The following is a 16,642-nucleotide window of genomic DNA, read 5'->3' as shown; positions in this document are numbered from 1 at the left end:
CAGTAATGTGTTGTATCTATTTCTAACATGTGCCTAGTTCACCGTTTTACATTTATATTGTAACATTTGAATTTTTTTTTATATTTACTAAATCCACTCTAGATTAGGTGATTCAGCTCCCTGTCCTGTCATTCACAGATGGACATTAAGGAAAAATTGTACTATCCCCAATTTTTCATTACAATTAGCATGGCAGAAGTGCCAGGAATCCATAATTTAGAAAAATATTTTGAAAGACTAGGCTACTATTTTAAGAAATGCCCGAAGAATGCAAACAAGTTTTCTTTTTAACTTTTGTCAAATGTTTAGAAGGCAGTTTGATTAACTAGTCAAAGAGAACAGAATACCACAGCAGCCAAACTGCAAATATAATAACTTTATTTCAGGAAGGAGATTTGTCAAGTTTACAATTAGTCAAAGCAGACTTGAACTGCAAATCTTGTAGCAGTCAGTATATTAAAAAGTCCCACCAGAGTATGAGTCAGAGGGAAACAAACCACAAAGCAGCAGTTACTATGACTACATCAAATATTTGTATCATTTCCTTTAGAGAAAGCTGGATTAAAAACATTGCTATTTCAAAGATCAGAGTGTATTGTAGGCTACGCTGCACAGCATATTTTACTTAAATATAAGCTGTGAGCAAGCATGAAACTAAAGTATTGTACTGGTATTTCATCTTTAAAGAAAAAGTACAATTTACAGGAATTACATTTGCCAGGTTGGCATAATTACATTTGTAGTACAAATGAAGCTCACTACAAACATTAATTCCCATTGGATGGACAGTATTTTAAAAAAAATGTGCTCAAACATTTTAGCACCATTTCTCAGTTGCAATCTTGATACACTTTTCCACACTGTCCCATCCAATTTACTGTGAAATCTACAATGATAGCAAAACCTTTTCCAAAAGTCTATGGTTCTGGAGGAAAGCACAAGTTTTGGGAGTAGTTACTGTAGAAACTCCAATATTTCTATTTTGAAATGAAGCTATGAAGTACCCTAGTTCCTTTGTGGAATATCTTTTTTTTTTGGTTCATTTAAGCTGCAATTCTTACATTATTTTTAAGCATACAGTCCTAAGAACTACAGTCTACCAGGTAAAAAATAAAAGAAAACCTTGAAGTTTCAATGAAAATCCAATGTTTTCTAAATGGTTACATATAAGCAGGGAAGAAAACTGAAGTTCTCATTACTTCACTTTAAAGAAAAAAAACAGCACTGTGCTATTATAGAGTATTATTTGCACCAGTGGGCTCCAATCAAAGTGTTCAACTGCATGCTAAAAAGGATATCTAACAGACTTTAAATGTTATACAAGAAGCAGATGTTTAATTGTTTTGGCTTCCAGGACTTTGTCATCCTCATCTTAGTTCTCACTTCCACATAAAGCTAGCAGGATCTTCTCATAATCTCCTTTGGTGTCATCCTAAAAGATAGAAGCATACATGTTAAATGGTTCATGAACTAGATACAACCTAAACTACTGTTTTTAGTATACAATGTTTAAACTGTTGTTAGAATCAATATTTTAATTCATAGTATTGATGGATTTGTTTTGTTAATGCACTTATGAATTTTTCCCTGAATACAGAATTGAATACTTAGAATCTAGTTCGCTAGAAAGTATTCAGTTTCAAATGAGGCTACAAGTAACCAAATGGTTAGATGGACTCGGTGGTGTCCTCTTGTTTGTCAACATTTTTAATTTTCACACCACTTCCAATAACCACTTATCCAATTCAGGGTCATGGTGGCCCGGAGCCTATTCTTGGAAAGCACCGGGTGCAGGGCAGACACTCACAACAGTTCCAATTTCCCAGAAGGCAATTAACCGACCAGCACATCTTTGGACTGCGGGAGGAAACCCACACAAAAATGAAGACCATACAAACCTCATGCATATAGCACCTCAGAAACTGAAACCCAGGGCCCCAGCACCGAGGCAGCAATGTTAACTACTGCATCACTGTGCCACCCCTTTCATTTTGAATACTGAATGTTAGATTCATGTCAGAGGTCTAGAGCCTTGGTAACTGGCTTGATAATTCACAAAGCATACGCAATGTTTAAGTGCTCTTCTTGTAATGGTTCCCCATACAAAACACCACTGGCTGTAAACGTGTATAATGCCATTATGAACCAATGTTAAATGCTTTTAACTATTCACATTTTTACTGTATTTTTCAATCACACACTCCTTAGTCATACATGGTGGTGCAGCAAATGTTTAATTGGAGGCTAAGATGTTGCTCTTATGACCAACTGAGCCACACTTATGTCTCCAAACTCTTTAAAACATTAAGAAATATGTGCAACTGGTAATAAATTAAGTACAGTAGTATGGACTTTGTTAACTGTGAAACTATAAAACACTAGATGTCTATTTCTAAAAGAGAAAACTTGTATGATGGATACAATGGATAGGAGGTAGATAAAAGGCAGAGTAAGTGTTCTAATTATCCCAAAGTATGCAGTTTTCCATTTATGCAATCCATACCTATGTCAAGGGATGAAAGCAGTTTTCTAATGTTAATAAGCAACAGAAGTAGATACTGCACAAAGTCCTACTGTACACCTACATTAAGTTCTAAGAGATATCAGGAATAAAGTTTGCCTCTGCTAGGTGTATCTTACCTTTTCTAGAATCCATTTGATACTGTCAGACAATAGCTGGTATAAATAAGTACTCTTGAAGCACAATAAAACTATAATGATTCACAAAAAATCAGACAAATGGTCATTATGTTCACATTGAATACCAAACAGATTGGTCCTTTTCCATGTACAGGTGTTTTCATTCAATACTGTGAGGAACTATAGCTGCTGCATTTCCCCCTAAGAAGCAAACTGAAAGTGTGAACGTCAAAGCTAAAAACTACTCGTTTCGGCCAGCATACTTCAAACTAGTTTTAGAGCAACTTACAAGGATATCCTGATAAAGGGTTTTTCCATATTTCTTCTTGTATTCCTCTTTAATTAGTTTTAAATCAATCTCTGAGCGGGAAACCATAATCCTCGTCAGTATTTTAGTTCTTGTTCCAGATCCCTAAGAGCAAAGTGGAAGAAAAAAAACCTTGAAGATTTAAAAGTAATCCTGGAGGGGGCCTATACATTTTAAATCTCGTTTCTATTGGCACTGAGGTGGAGATGTTGAGGGAATGGCCACCAGGTTAAGGTAAATGGCATTGTTTTCTATTAGCAAGCATGTCTTGTGTGATGGATTTTGTTTTCTGGGTGCAGAATGACCATACTTCTAAGTTTTTGATTGAAATTAAATAAGAGGACTAGCACTTTGTGTCACAACCCAGATTTGATTAAAATTTAAGACCCATCAAAGGCAGTAATTCACAGACTTATTTGCCAGTGTCCCTTTCCTTCTACCCCAGTAGAAGGAATCCTTCAAATCCAGGATTTGAAATAGGATCACTATTTTGATTTAAACCAGGTCATGTTATGCAACTTGCTATTTGTGGCCAAATAGAAGATTTGATCCAGAACTAGGTCTGGCTTCCTTGCTGTGACATATTTTACTTAGTATCAAGGGTCATCAACTACTTGCTAAAGGTAAGATTTAAAATGTCAGTGGCACAACTTTAATTTCCATAAAATTACTAATTTGTGAGAAGAATCACCATACTAAATGAGAAGATTTAATTCATTAAGTTCTTGATCCATAACACACTATAGTGTTCCGTCAAAATCTTGTATGGGAAGCAAACGAAACAGATATTACAGTATGTAGTAAAAGTTTTGGTTTTCTGTTTTGATTGAGAATTAAGGCAAAAGCAAAAAAATTTACATGCGATATACTGTAGACATTTTCAAAATGACCAGGATTTTTTACTTTAAAAAAACCAACTTACCTTCATTGACAGATACAGTTTTTCAGCAAAGAAAGGTGGTTTACTTCCAGCACATTTTACTGGAAAAAAAAAGATACAATTCATATCGATATTGCACTATTACTTTTTTAAAATGAGTTAAAAGCTCAAATCAAAATACACTCACTAAGCAAAAGCTGTGAATGTAATTTGTAATTTTGTACTTTATGAAATGAATGCAAACCTAAGTCAAAATGGTACTAAAATGTAAGGCATTATATATTGGCAGGATTTAGGAAGTGAAGACATTTTAAGTCTTTTAAAGGACTGATTGTTTCAGTTACTAGAGTCTTGTTGGCCTACCGTAGCTTAGGTGGCACAGTGCACATTTCTGTGCCATTAACACCACAGGTTTAAGAATTCAGATGACTATGTTAGTAAAGGTTTGCCAAGAGAAAGCAGAATATCCAGAACCGAGATTCATACAAATCTCATTTCAGAGGTTTGACAAAATCCTAATTCCCCCACCATTCCCCAAACCTCTCTTCACAGGGAATAACCCAGGGAGCAGCAGCAAGAGAGAAAATAGGGTGGTGGGAGGGATGCAAGAAAAATTCAAAGGGGTCCTCAGCAGGTGATATTTATATGCAGGAGAGCAGAAGTGGGCAAGATCGAAAGTTTCCCTTCTCCTAAACATGTTTAAAAACTAAGATGCCACCATGTAAGATACTGACTAAATTAAAATTATGCAACTGATAATTTTATCAAAATGCAGTATTAGGATCACTTGAACAGATAGTTGAAGAGTTTTTAATGAAGTCTCTGAGGTTTCCTCACCAACAGCTGTCAGGCAGTTCTCAATGTCACCCTTCAGCTCCAGGTCAATTGCTTGTGACACATCATGCTTGCTATATTTTGTATATCTCTCAAAGGCTGAAAAGAGAATCAGAGTAATTAAACATTTAGTGATGACTGAAGCAAAATCGAAGAATCATGCACCTTACATACGATACAATAAAGTTGCAGTGAATCAATACACAAGCCATATAGTGCTGATAAACATTAAAAGCTTCTTCAGTGGGTTAGTTCACTGCTCTTTCAGAATCAAGATTGCTCAATAGCTTTGTTTACAATGTACAAATATTGATATGCACAGTAAGGACTCACCTCACAAAATTAAATTCATAACTGGAATCAAATTTCAAAAGTTAACAAATCAAATACTTACCAAATGACTTGCGTCTTTTTTAAGTCAAAGGCCTAGCTACTGCTTTCAATGGTTTGCTTAAAAAAAAAATCTAGTAATGGGTAAAGATTGATTCCACACTGAAAAGAAAAACAATGATTCAACTTTTAAGGCTTCAGGTGGGATAATGGAGGTTTTCCAGCCAAAATGGTTTTATTTACTTCAACATGAAATTATCCTTTACAGCCAACACACACTGATGCATCTCCCTACAAGAGTAATTGATGCTTCTTACTTTTCCGAAGCTGTGGAGCACTCCTGGTAGTGAGAATGTCAATGAAGACTGAGCAATCTGTGCCTTTTCGCTTCTCTCCAGCTTCATACAAAGCCTGAGGAACAAGATCCTGTCATGAGGCTTACACCGCAACTGCTAATAGGCACTCAAAAGACCTTCTGCTATTATTTGAGACCTGCTTACTTCGCAACATGAAACTATTTGTTGAAACCACCAAGGCCGAGGGAGGAAAAACTGGAAATTACACTTTAAAAAGGGTCATGGAGAAGGAACTACAATCTTACTCTTGCATCAGTGTCAGCACGTTCCTCATTCACAAGACTATCCTCACTTCTGGATGCCTGAAACGGGAAGAAAAAAGAAAAATACTCAATTATGGCTATAGATGGCATAACAAAACAGGTGCATATTATAACCCCCCCCAATACAAATGTCTTTACCTTACAGAGGGACAGGAGAGCAGCTCTGAAATCTCCACTTGTATCAGATTTGATGTGGTCTTCCAGCTCCTTTTTATACTCTGCAAGAAGAAAAAGTCTGAGAAAGAAATCTTAATAATTCCACCTAATGCTGGATAACTGTGTGACATTTACCCTCCTTGTAGACTTTTTTGATCTCCTTGATTTCTTTGTTAGTTCTGGATGCCAGAATTTCAATCAAGGTGTCCTCATCAGTTCCAAGACCCTGAAAGGAAGTTACTGTAGGTAAATATCTTAGGTTGGATTAGACGTACTTGATTTATGTTGTAGTTTGACATAGTGACTTAAAGGGTTGACTATTTTATGTTTTAGACTTATGTGGCTTATGTACCTTTTCAGTTTCTTCCTGCTATATGTTCCTTATTTGCTTGCAATTTATCCACTTAAAAATGAGAATTGAAATTCATTAAAAGCTGCTTCTAGTTTCCAACATTGAGTCAGGAAATGATAGCTGCTTCCCTTCTGCACTTCCTGATAATAAACTTTTAAAACACCCCCAATCACCATGCTTGACATAAAACAAGAATCTAAATAAGAACTGAAAAATTAGATTAATGAGGAACCACAAGCCATTTAATTGATATTCCCTAAATTATTCACTCCTACTGTTGTATTCAGAATGTCACAGTAATCCGAGTCAATTACACTGAAAATTTTCGAGGAGCTTTCCACTGGATAGAGAGAATAGGCTTCTCTCAGCTGTTGGGGTTTGATCAGTAAAATAGTAAATGACTGAATGAAAACTCTCCCCTCCCTAATGCATCTTACATGCATGGCATAATGAAGCTGATGGGCATCGTACTGTGCTGGGGTTTTCAACAACGCGAGGACAACATCTTCAAGTTCCCCTTTCAGTGCCGATTTCAGGGCTGCATCCAGAGGCTAAAAAAAAGGAAACTACAAAGTATTAGAAATGAAACAATCTATGTAAACCCCTTTTTGACAAGTGTCCCACTCCACCTTTGCACTTCAAAAGTTTAAAAAGGTCAACAGTGAGCAAAAGACAAAATCAAAACTGCTTTCTCACCTTTCCAGAAGCCTGCTGATAGGCTGCCTTGATCTGCTGACGTTGAGAGTTGCTTCTTTTCACCAGGATCTCAATAATGGTGTTCTCATCCACTCCTAGAATAAACAAACATACAAATGGTACTGGAATGAAAGTGCAAGAACTGTGAAAGCAGACAAAAGGAAGCATTCAGTTGTCAAAACACACAAGAGTCTCAGCCATGCTCTTAAGTGTTAAGTACGTTAAGGGGGAAAAAAATCCAAATGCTTCAGAACAATATTTTGGTGTAATTCAGTGATAGCCTGCCGACAGAGACGAGTTTGTGTTCGCCATGTCAGTGTACTTTGTACATTACTGGGCTGTTGTGGCTGAGGAATCAGTGTAATACAGCACAATCACATCCAGTTTAGAGATGCAAGTTTTGAGTGTTAAGACTACCATTTTTTCCCCACTAACAGTTTTCAAAATGGGACGGATTTCCATTGGGCTTGCTTCAGACTCACTCAGTGCAGCACAGTACATTTAGCTTGAAGCTTATGAACTGTCAAGCCGTACAGTGCTGTGATCTGTACATTTTTATGGGACTCTGTTCACAGCCGCATAATTTAATTTCCATTTAGAACTGATGAAAAACTAATGGTCTCTAGTATACTGTATATAATACATGTCTTTTTTTAAATACATTTAGCTCATTTTCCCCCACATTGCCAACACTACATCAGAAACCCTCTTTCAGACTCTGAAAATAAAATAAAAATGTTCTGCGTTTAATGGCATGATAATGTAGGCATAGAAAGTGCAGGCTGGATAACTGATTAATATAAGTTTGTAATTACCTCTATTTCTTTAATGTGATTAAAGTTATATAAATGAAGTTAGTCAATGCTTCAGTATGTTATCATATAAAGGAGGTCTACTTATGACATGAAACCATACCTAACATATACTATAGTACATTATGCGACGGTGTGGGGTGGACTTGGTTATACATGCGAGTTTGGTTATTTGCAACAGTTCTTTGCTGCCACTCCAGATGTTCTCTGACCCACAAGACGGTACTGTAGTCAGCTATCAATGATACCTCTGAAGTCTTGAAAAATGCAGATTTTCATTCATATATCATGCATATATTATAGGTTAGTAGAATTTATCATACTGTAGCAAATTTGCTCAAAGTGATTTCAATAGTTCACCCAAAGCTAATGAGACGGAGAAAGACGTGATAAGTTAATTTGGCATGGGCTGTGAAGGCAAGGATGATAGGACCCCTCTTCTCTTCACAAAGAATGAGCCAGGGAGCTGCTGAAAGGGTGAAGATGGGATTGAGGGAGGATTGTGAGAAAGAAGGACCAAGTGCTCAGTAGGCAAGTTGCTTGTGTAGGAAAACTGAAATGAGCCAGATGAGAACTGCCCTCCACACAAACATCTGCTCAAGAGCACTATTAAGCAAATCACTCAAACGATCAGGAGATACAGACACTCCTGGGGCCTTCTGAGGTGTCCTTCTGCCTTACAAGACATGCTGTGTCCAAGACAGTGCCTGTTTCCACACATTATTGAACCAGAACATTCTCTAGGTCACATCTCAGATAAGCTACACAATCAAGCCAGAGGCAATCCAATGATTTTCACTTCTCAGGCTTGGGATGGTTCAGTCTTCCACTGTTCCGTTTTAATTCAAATCATGCCTTTTTGAATGGCTATTTATTCAGCTGCTTAAATCAACTCATTTTGCAAAGTTTGCAATCACTTAAATACCACAAACTGAGCACCTGGAATTTTATTAAACACTTTCAGTATTTTGGTATCACAAGGAACAATAATAAACCTATCTGTGCAAAATGTAGATAACATTATGTACATAATGATCTACTGAGATAAAACTGTTGGTTTTGAATTAGATATCTGTACATTTGTGAGGGGTTGTTTACACAAGTTCTCTTGAATGTGCATTTAAATATCCCCAAACTTCAGCTCAGTCAATTTCCTAACTGTAGTGGCCAATACAGTAACTCACAAAAGGGAATCATAAAAGTAGTGTAAATTACAGAAAAAGGAATGCAATTAATTTTCTCTGATGGCAATTTCAACTGCATGATCAAAAACAAACTCCTTAAAAAAAGTGTATGCTTATGTACTTGAACTCTAGCCTGTTCTCTTTTACTGTTAAAACAATCAAGACATTATCAACAATTACTATAAACAGGAAATAAGCAAATCCCATACGACCGGCTGATGTCTGGAGGCCAAAAAAAAATGTTTCTTGGTCCAGTTATCTTTAGCCATGTAGCTTGGTTCTACATTGCCAATGTAAATTACTCCTGTCACTATCCCCAACCCCACATCTGTATGCATTTAAAAACTGCTCAAAACTTATTTCTTCTGCATTGCCATCGGTTTACGCACCTTTCGCTTTAATTGCTTTGTCCAAAGTTGCTGCATCACTGCTTGCACTAAAATGTACAAATGGAGTGACTGTCCCTTGATAGGTGCCCTGTCAAAAGATGGTGTTCATTTAAATATATACTCTTTGCAACAGTTAACAAAATTGCCATATGGGAGAATCTGTAAAACACAAACTTCTATTAAATGATCAGAAATAAAGGCACAAAACTCTAGAATTTTCAGCTTCATGGGAGTGGCTCACATTCCATGCTCTCTGAATCATCAGCTTAAGTAGTCATTTTTTGTGCACTAAAGTGTCAGCCTTTGCCCACACTGAAGGAGCACTGCAACTCTGAATACAAACGGAAAAACTTACCAAGTCATCAGACATGCCCATATACACAGCTTGCTGAAGAAACTCCTTAATGAAAGACATTTTCAACTGATGTTCTAGGAGATAAAAAAGTAACCATGGAAAATAATGTTGTACAGACTGAATACACCATAAAATACATCCTTCTGATCTCCTTCTATCCAATCATCAACCCAGTTTGAAAGAGAAAACGATAGGATACGGAGAAAGAGCCACAGCTGCAATGTATGACTTTGTTTTAATGTTATCTACTGTACATGCTGGCTTTAGTAAGAGACTACACCAGTTATACCCTGATTGTCTTTCCTTGTTTGAAAAGCTTTGATCTCTATTCAGAGCATCTAAAAAATACAACTCAATGTTCCAGTAAAGTACTGTACAAGCTAATAAATCTAAAGATGAATTGTATTATCACAGCATGCAGACAGATTGCCTTTCATTTTCTTCACATCAAAGTTTTCTTAAACTTTATTAACTTCATGCATATATACTGTAAGTTACAAATGTTTGACAGTGCACCTAAAAACTGTCGAATAACGTCCAGTCCAATAACCAAAAAAACATGAATTAATAACCGCGATATTTATCTGAATTCAAGTACTGATAACATGGGATTTTTTTAAATGTTGCACAATCACTAAATCTTAAATGTCTAAAATCAGGCAGGTAAGTCATTCTTTCAAAGGATGATGCATCTTCTCCAACAGGGAAAGGTTTGTACTTTATATCCTATTATGAATATAAAAGTACCAACTTAAAAAGGTTCAGAAGGAACCATCGAGTCTTAAAAACAACTGAAAGTTCAAAAAAGTTGTATAGAAATTTTGTATTAAGACGGTTTCGATTGAAACAAACTATTAAGGCATTGTTAATCGCGTCGTAAGGATAGTATAACCACTTTAGGAACAGTGGTTCTTAGAAATAACCGTAGGCTTTAAGCAATAGCTTTGATTTCTGCATTGGAGCTGGCTGTGCCACGCCCGATTCTGGGGATTTTCTAACTGTAGCTTTTCCTTCTTCACATTTCTTTTGGCGAAGTACAGTAATCGTTTCAAGATCTGTGTGATAATAAATTCCAATTTTTGCAACAGTACATTTATGCAACAGAAATGTAAGTCACTTCCTAAGGAGCTTGATCTAATAACGGTGGCGTTTTATTGCGACTTTGATATGCTAGTATAACTTTTGTATTAAATTAAAATGACTTCCCAAATTAGATACGAAAGAAGGGGGAAACAAATCTGGGGATTGACGGTTCTTAAACGTGTTCTTTTTTAAATTCAAACTTTAACAGGCATCAGAATATAACAGTAAAGTACGATTTGAAGAACACTTCAAGGGGGGTGGATAACTCAACATCTCAGCATTATAAAAATGCACTTACTAACTTTAAAGTCAATAATTAGTACTACGCCCACTTTCACATAAAGGGATCATTTTGCAATGCAATGCTGCTCTTTTAAGCACAAAACATACTACTTACTCTCACTTTTCAAATAATTCAGTTAATAAAATCCATACAGGAATACCTTACCAGTTGTTGTGGATGTTACCTGAAGATTTTCCTACGATGTCTGATTGAAGGGGGTGAGGTAACTTTCACAAGATGTATTTATACACTCCAGCTCACCACACCTAGCAACAGGGCTTGACACACAGCCGACCGATTGGCTGTTGCTAGTTTCTTTAGTCATTCAGTCATTCGCTACGAAAAAAAAGGTTCCAGTGCTTAAGGCAAAAAAAGAGGAGTGACATGCTTTCTAGCAGAAAGCTATTTTCTTGTCTTCTTAAGTCACGGTAGCAAACACTCTTCTGTAAGATACTACAGTAACTGTACTGTAGATGAGATTTGAATATTGTCATCTTTAATCCCAGCATTCTTTGTACTGTACCCACATTTTGTTCAAATGTATATAAAACAATTTTAGTATAAGCTTTATCTGTAGTATTAGTATTGCAATGTCATTACAAAGTAGTGCAAATTACCCTGATTTGTTTTGTCTCTATTAATAGTTGCATAGCTTTTGGAGTTTGCAGTGTAAATTCAAACTGGGCTTCTAAATCACCACAAAGAGAAGCCTCTTGACTGCTTCAAACATTGCAAATAGGATTAATCAGATACATTTTGGTACAGTATATTTGGTGGCATCCAGTCAAATATGGTACTAAAGAAACCATAGTATCTTTATATATATATATATTAAGATAATACTTTAAAGTACAAATCTTAAGATGTTACAATCACTTAAAAGTAATAAGTTACCACTGTGGACTAGTAAAATAATGTGGGGTTCTATAGGGCAGACTACAGTATATCAGACAGGAATTCTCTTTAGCTCATACAATGCAGTTCATGAGCACCAAGCGACTTTCATCTTTACACATTCAACCTGGAATGAAAAATTCGTGTATTTGCACTGAAGCCCAAACATGCAGAGTGTAGAGTTCTTTCAGCTTCTTGTAACTTTAACCACTTTTACTCCAGCAGTATTTAGAAATAATAGAAGCAGTACAGTATATAGAAAAATACAGTTTGCTCTGCAAACTACCTTGATATCTTAATCCATATCACTCAGCAAAGAAAAGAGTCAAGTCTTGTCAGTCCAGTTATTCCAGGTCTGGTGCTTAGGATATGTACATATCTCTGTGTTTTAAGATCATGGCAGGTGATTTGTGCATTCATCATATGTTTAAGTAGTGAAGGTGGCCCATGTGTTTAGTGTTGTAACATCTGGAGAAAAATGACACAGACATTAAAAAACAGGATAAGGAATTGATTTTAAAGATAATTATTTTACTACTGTATGCTGTATTTCTAACAACACGAAAAATAATCCAAAAATGTTCATTTCAGCTCCAAATCCAATACATTTCTAATTTAAAAAATGTATTGTACTTCTAGTGGAAGAATATTGGGGTCTAAAAATCATCACATTTTTATTTATTCCTTAAGTTGAATGTGTATAAGTTGTGTACAAAAGGTACTGTAAAATGAAGCTAACTACAGTAGGAAAGTACAGTAAATACGCATATTTTGCAGCTGGTTGCAGAAAAGCACATACACATACATTTTCACAGCAACGTACATTAGTCATTATAGTGACTAGTGAGCAGGAAGGGCCACATCATGTCACAATGCGTGGGCACTCTCACTCTCACCAGTGGCAAGATCAGTGAATTGTGACAACATGGCAACTTACAGTACTTTCACAAAGTTCATGATTTTGTATTTAATTCAAAATTTATATTTTTTTTCTGTCTATGAATTTATTTTGTTATCAACATTTAATAACCAGACTGAGAAATCGGGACTGCAGCTCCCCTTTAACTCGAATCTGGTCTTACAGGCTGATATGAACAAGGATCCCTCCTTTCTCCTCTCTCCTTGCTTTCTGTCTTTCTGTCCTTTCCTGTGTCCTCCTCTACTCTCTCTATACCTGCCTGTTTTATGCTGTGTTCCTGTACTGTTAATTGATATATTTAATTTAATCATTTACCCTTAATTAATCAAGGTAAACCAGAGATTCCTTTGATCAGTGTGTCTCACACCCAGCCCAACTACAGTAAGTAAACAGTTTAGTTCCTTTCTTGCACTGAAACTCCAGAGAACTTCAAATGTTCAACTGAACCAAGTGTTACCCATTGTATCTAGATTCATAAGGCACCTCAGTAGCGACTCAATAACCATAACAATACATACACACACATATAAGGTATACAGATACACTATGTAAATGACAACATTCTTTCCAAAGTAGAGACATATGGTACAATGTAAAATACAAATCTTCAGGATATTATTCCTGCAGGGGCTTTTGAGAGAACATTGTGCACTTTGGCTTCATTTGAAGCTTTTGTTTTCTGTTATGTAATTTCCACCTTGGGTGGTGCAGTGACTGGGGCCCTGGGTTCAATTCCTGGCCTAAATCTCTATGAATGTCTGCATTTGGTGTTTGTCAAAAGGGTCACAAAGGGATTTATATTTATACAATATGATTATCTGCTGTTGTTGAAACCTATTATGATAGCAAACCCTGGTCAGCCGGTTCTGACTCCCGTGAAATGCGTGGTTAAAGACCCTATGTATAATCCAGAAGTGACTGGAGGAGGACATCAGGGAAGACACAGCAGGATCAGGTCAGGTAGAAACACAGGGGGTGACAACGGCGGTGATCTGGTGCATGGGGGGAGCACAGGCCAACAAGTCCGAAAGGAAGTCCAATGAGGGAAATCAGGACGCAGTCCAAGGCCCAGGTGCCGGGAGATCCATCCGAGACGAACACAGGGAACAGGGGACTAGAAATACGAATAGTTAAAACCTTGACAGGACAAGGCACTCCCAGCCCCGGACTCAGTAGGTCAGGACGTCTGGGGAAAAGGCCCTGCCCTCGGACTGCTACTGAGCCCCATGGATAAGCGGGCCTTCAGACGTCCGTCTTCCAAAGCTGAGCCCAGAACTACGGAGTCACCGGGCTGAAATAACAAAAAGGGGATAAGACACAGCTGGGACAAATAAAACTGGGTAGGAGCGCCCTCTAGAGGAGGGATGATAACCGTGACAAACACATCCTTCACTCATTGTAACATTAACAGTATTTCAGTATTCCTTTTGAAAGAAGGTTAAAAAATAAATGACATGAGAGACGTGAGTAGTACTCTACTCTAGTACTCTAGTAGGTTTACTCTAGTTGACATGGTTGGTAGGGTTGCAGTATATCCAATGAGTATCTATATATTACATGTTTATATAACAACATTTTATTATTTAGGATTATGTTAATGTCTAGCATCACTTTCATCCCACCTATGCTTCCAGGATGGGCTCCAGGTCTGTGCCTTGCTTATTAGGAATAAGCATCTATCCGAGAATGGATGGATAATTGTCGGTATTCTGTATTTAAAAGGAACATTTGATAAGATGCCATATAAATATATACAGTATACATGCCAGATGTAATTTAATTTGCAAAAGAAAGAAATTGAAGACTGCCTTTGAAAGCACATGCTTTTTCTCCACCATAACTTTTTGTTTTCTAACGTGGCAGGGTTGGTTGAAGGACACATAGCTGGCTGATTATGGACTCAAAGTACATCCTGATAACAATTCATTTTTATAATCCAAGCCTCAAGGAACTGGATCTCTAGGCAGCATGTGACCAGAGAAGTCTCTTTTTTTGATCAGCACTTTCCACAGTTATTGATGGTAAACTGGAAAAGATGAAATATTGTTAGATTGTTTATAGTCTATATTGCCACAGGGTTACAGGGATCCATAATAATAATAATATTGCTTACACTTACATAGCGCTTTTCTGGACACTCCACTCAAAGCGCTTCACAGGTAATGGGGACTCTCCTGCACCACCACCAATGTGCAGCATCCACCTGGATGATACGACAGCACCCATAGTGCGCCAGAATGCTCACCACACATCAGCTATCAGTGGGGAGGAGAGCAGAGTAATGAAGCCAATTCATAGACGGGGATTATTAGGAGGCCATGATTGGTAAGGGCCAATGGGAAATTTGTCCAGGACACCAGGGTAAAACCCCTACACTTTTCGAGAAACACCCAGGGATTTTTAATGACCACAGAGAGTCAGGAACTCAGTTTTACGTCTCATCCGAATGACAGCGCCTTTTTACAGTATAGTGTCCCCATCACTACACTGGGGCATTAGAACCCACACAGACCACAGGGTGAGCGGCCCCTACCGACCCCACTAACACCTCTTCCAGCAGCAACCTTAGTTTTTCCCAGGAGGTCTCCCAGTCAGGTACTGAACGGTCTCACCCCTGTTTAGCTTCAGTAGGTTGCCACTTGTGAGTTGCAGGGTGATATGGCTGCTGGCATTATTACTGAAGCACTAAACAAATTAAAACTAACTAAATGATTAACCAAACAGACTTTAAACAATATGCATTTTACTATTATGATTACTGTTTTTATTTAAATATTTCCTCTTTCAATTTAGGTATTATTTAGCATAGTTAAAATTATGCAAAACTATTATTTATGTAAAACTATTAGCTATATATTAATGTTTCACGGGCAAAAATAATCTGTTTTACTTAGGGTGTTCACACATTTGTTAAATTGTGTAGAATTCTTAATGTTTGTACAATCAAATGTGTAACCATTGATGTGGATCAAGGTCACACCGTTTTACAGGTTTCAGAACGTCCGGTATTCCAAACTGAAAATATCCACTTTCAGCTGAAAAATAAGAACAAAATGGAAGCTACAGTATGTGCATTGCTACTTGATAGGAACTGCCCTCCTGACAGTACAATGGTATCGTGCTTGACAACTTCTCATTTTGATCTTTTGCCAGTGATCGTGAACCTAGATGAACATAGCTAATGAACTGGTTTAAAAGTCTTGTTGCAATTTTGCTAAAGATAAAAATCTGATACTATGTGACTTCATCTGCTCTAATTTTCACTGCACTCCTACAGTGAAACAGTAGGTTTTCCATGATGTGGTACGAATCTACTTTCTTGTATCTGAGCATTGGAATGTTCCTATTAGAATGCTGCACCCTACTCAAGATGAACTGTTTTTATCTGGTATATTTATTTCAGGTGAACCCTACCAGATCTGTGAGCAAGTCTCTCCCTTGAGATGTGAAAAACATTCAGATCTTGGTTTTGTTTTGTTTGTTTTTTGTTTTTTAAAGAAAGTGTCTTGTGAAATAATGTCAAAGTGTACACATTCATGTACACAGAGTGTAAAGCAATCTGGGATGCTTTCTTGCATGTTGTGTTTTGTAAATACAAGATGATTTATGATATTCCTCAAGAAACATGAATTCCTTTAACCTTTAAATATTTTTGAATATTTTTCAAGCACTATTGTTCTTAACAATTAGAAAACACATTCTCTATAAGATAGTACATTATGGTTAATCCACCAACTTAAATATGGTTTTAGTTATCAATTATCTCTTAACTGTCTCTTAAATGTTCCCCAAATTGAGTTATTTATGTAAGAGTTTCAATATATTTTCATTTTTTTTCTGTTAGAAATAAATGAGAGGAGATTTTGTTAGTGACATTAGAAGATAATATTTTAGTACATTAAGTGCCAA

At 36.8% G+C, this 16,642-nt stretch overlaps 1 protein-coding gene across 1 annotated transcript; it reads right to left on the bottom strand.

The window, feature by feature from the left end:
- Positions 1–361: 361 nt before the first annotated feature.
- anxa1a (annexin A1a) lies at positions 362–11,240 on the bottom strand. Its single transcript, XM_088630117.1, has 13 exons — positions 11,086–11,240; positions 9,555–9,628; positions 9,200–9,287; positions 6,815–6,909; positions 6,556–6,669; positions 5,902–5,992; positions 5,749–5,828; positions 5,593–5,649; positions 5,309–5,402; positions 4,665–4,760; positions 3,870–3,928; positions 2,930–3,052; positions 362–1,432 (listed from the first exon to the last, which is right to left on the bottom strand). The coding sequence occupies exons 2-13, from the start codon at positions 9,612–9,614 to the stop codon at positions 1,373–1,375; spliced, it is 1,017 nt and encodes a 338-aa protein (XP_088486243.1). The 5' UTR covers positions 9,615–9,628; positions 11,086–11,240; the 3' UTR covers positions 362–1,372.
- Between the last annotated feature and the right edge of the window lie 5,402 nt (positions 11,241–16,642).

The sequence above is a fragment of the Lepisosteus platostomus genome, chromosome 4, assembly GCF_059453375.1.
Source record: "Lepisosteus platostomus isolate fLepPlt1 chromosome 4, fLepPlt1.hap1, whole genome shotgun sequence".
In the NCBI taxonomy this organism is placed as follows: Eukaryota; Metazoa; Chordata; class Actinopteri; order Semionotiformes; family Lepisosteidae; genus Lepisosteus; species Lepisosteus platostomus.
Note: the sequence above shows the minus strand (reverse complement) of the source record. Positions and strands in the feature narration are given on the sequence as shown.

Coding starts and splice junctions, on each gene's coding strand:
- anxa1a (XM_088630117.1), bottom strand. CDS start 9,614: ATGTCTTTCATTAAGGAGTTTCTTCAGCAAGCTGTGTATATGGGCATG. Junction 4,761..5,308: donor TGCTCCACAGCTTCGGAAAA/GTAAGAAGCATC, acceptor TTCTCTTTTCAG/CCTTTGAGAGATATACAAAA. Junction 3,053..3,869: donor AACTGTATCTGTCAATGAAG/GTAAGTTGGTTT, acceptor CTTTGCTCTTAG/GGATCTGGAACAAGAACTAA.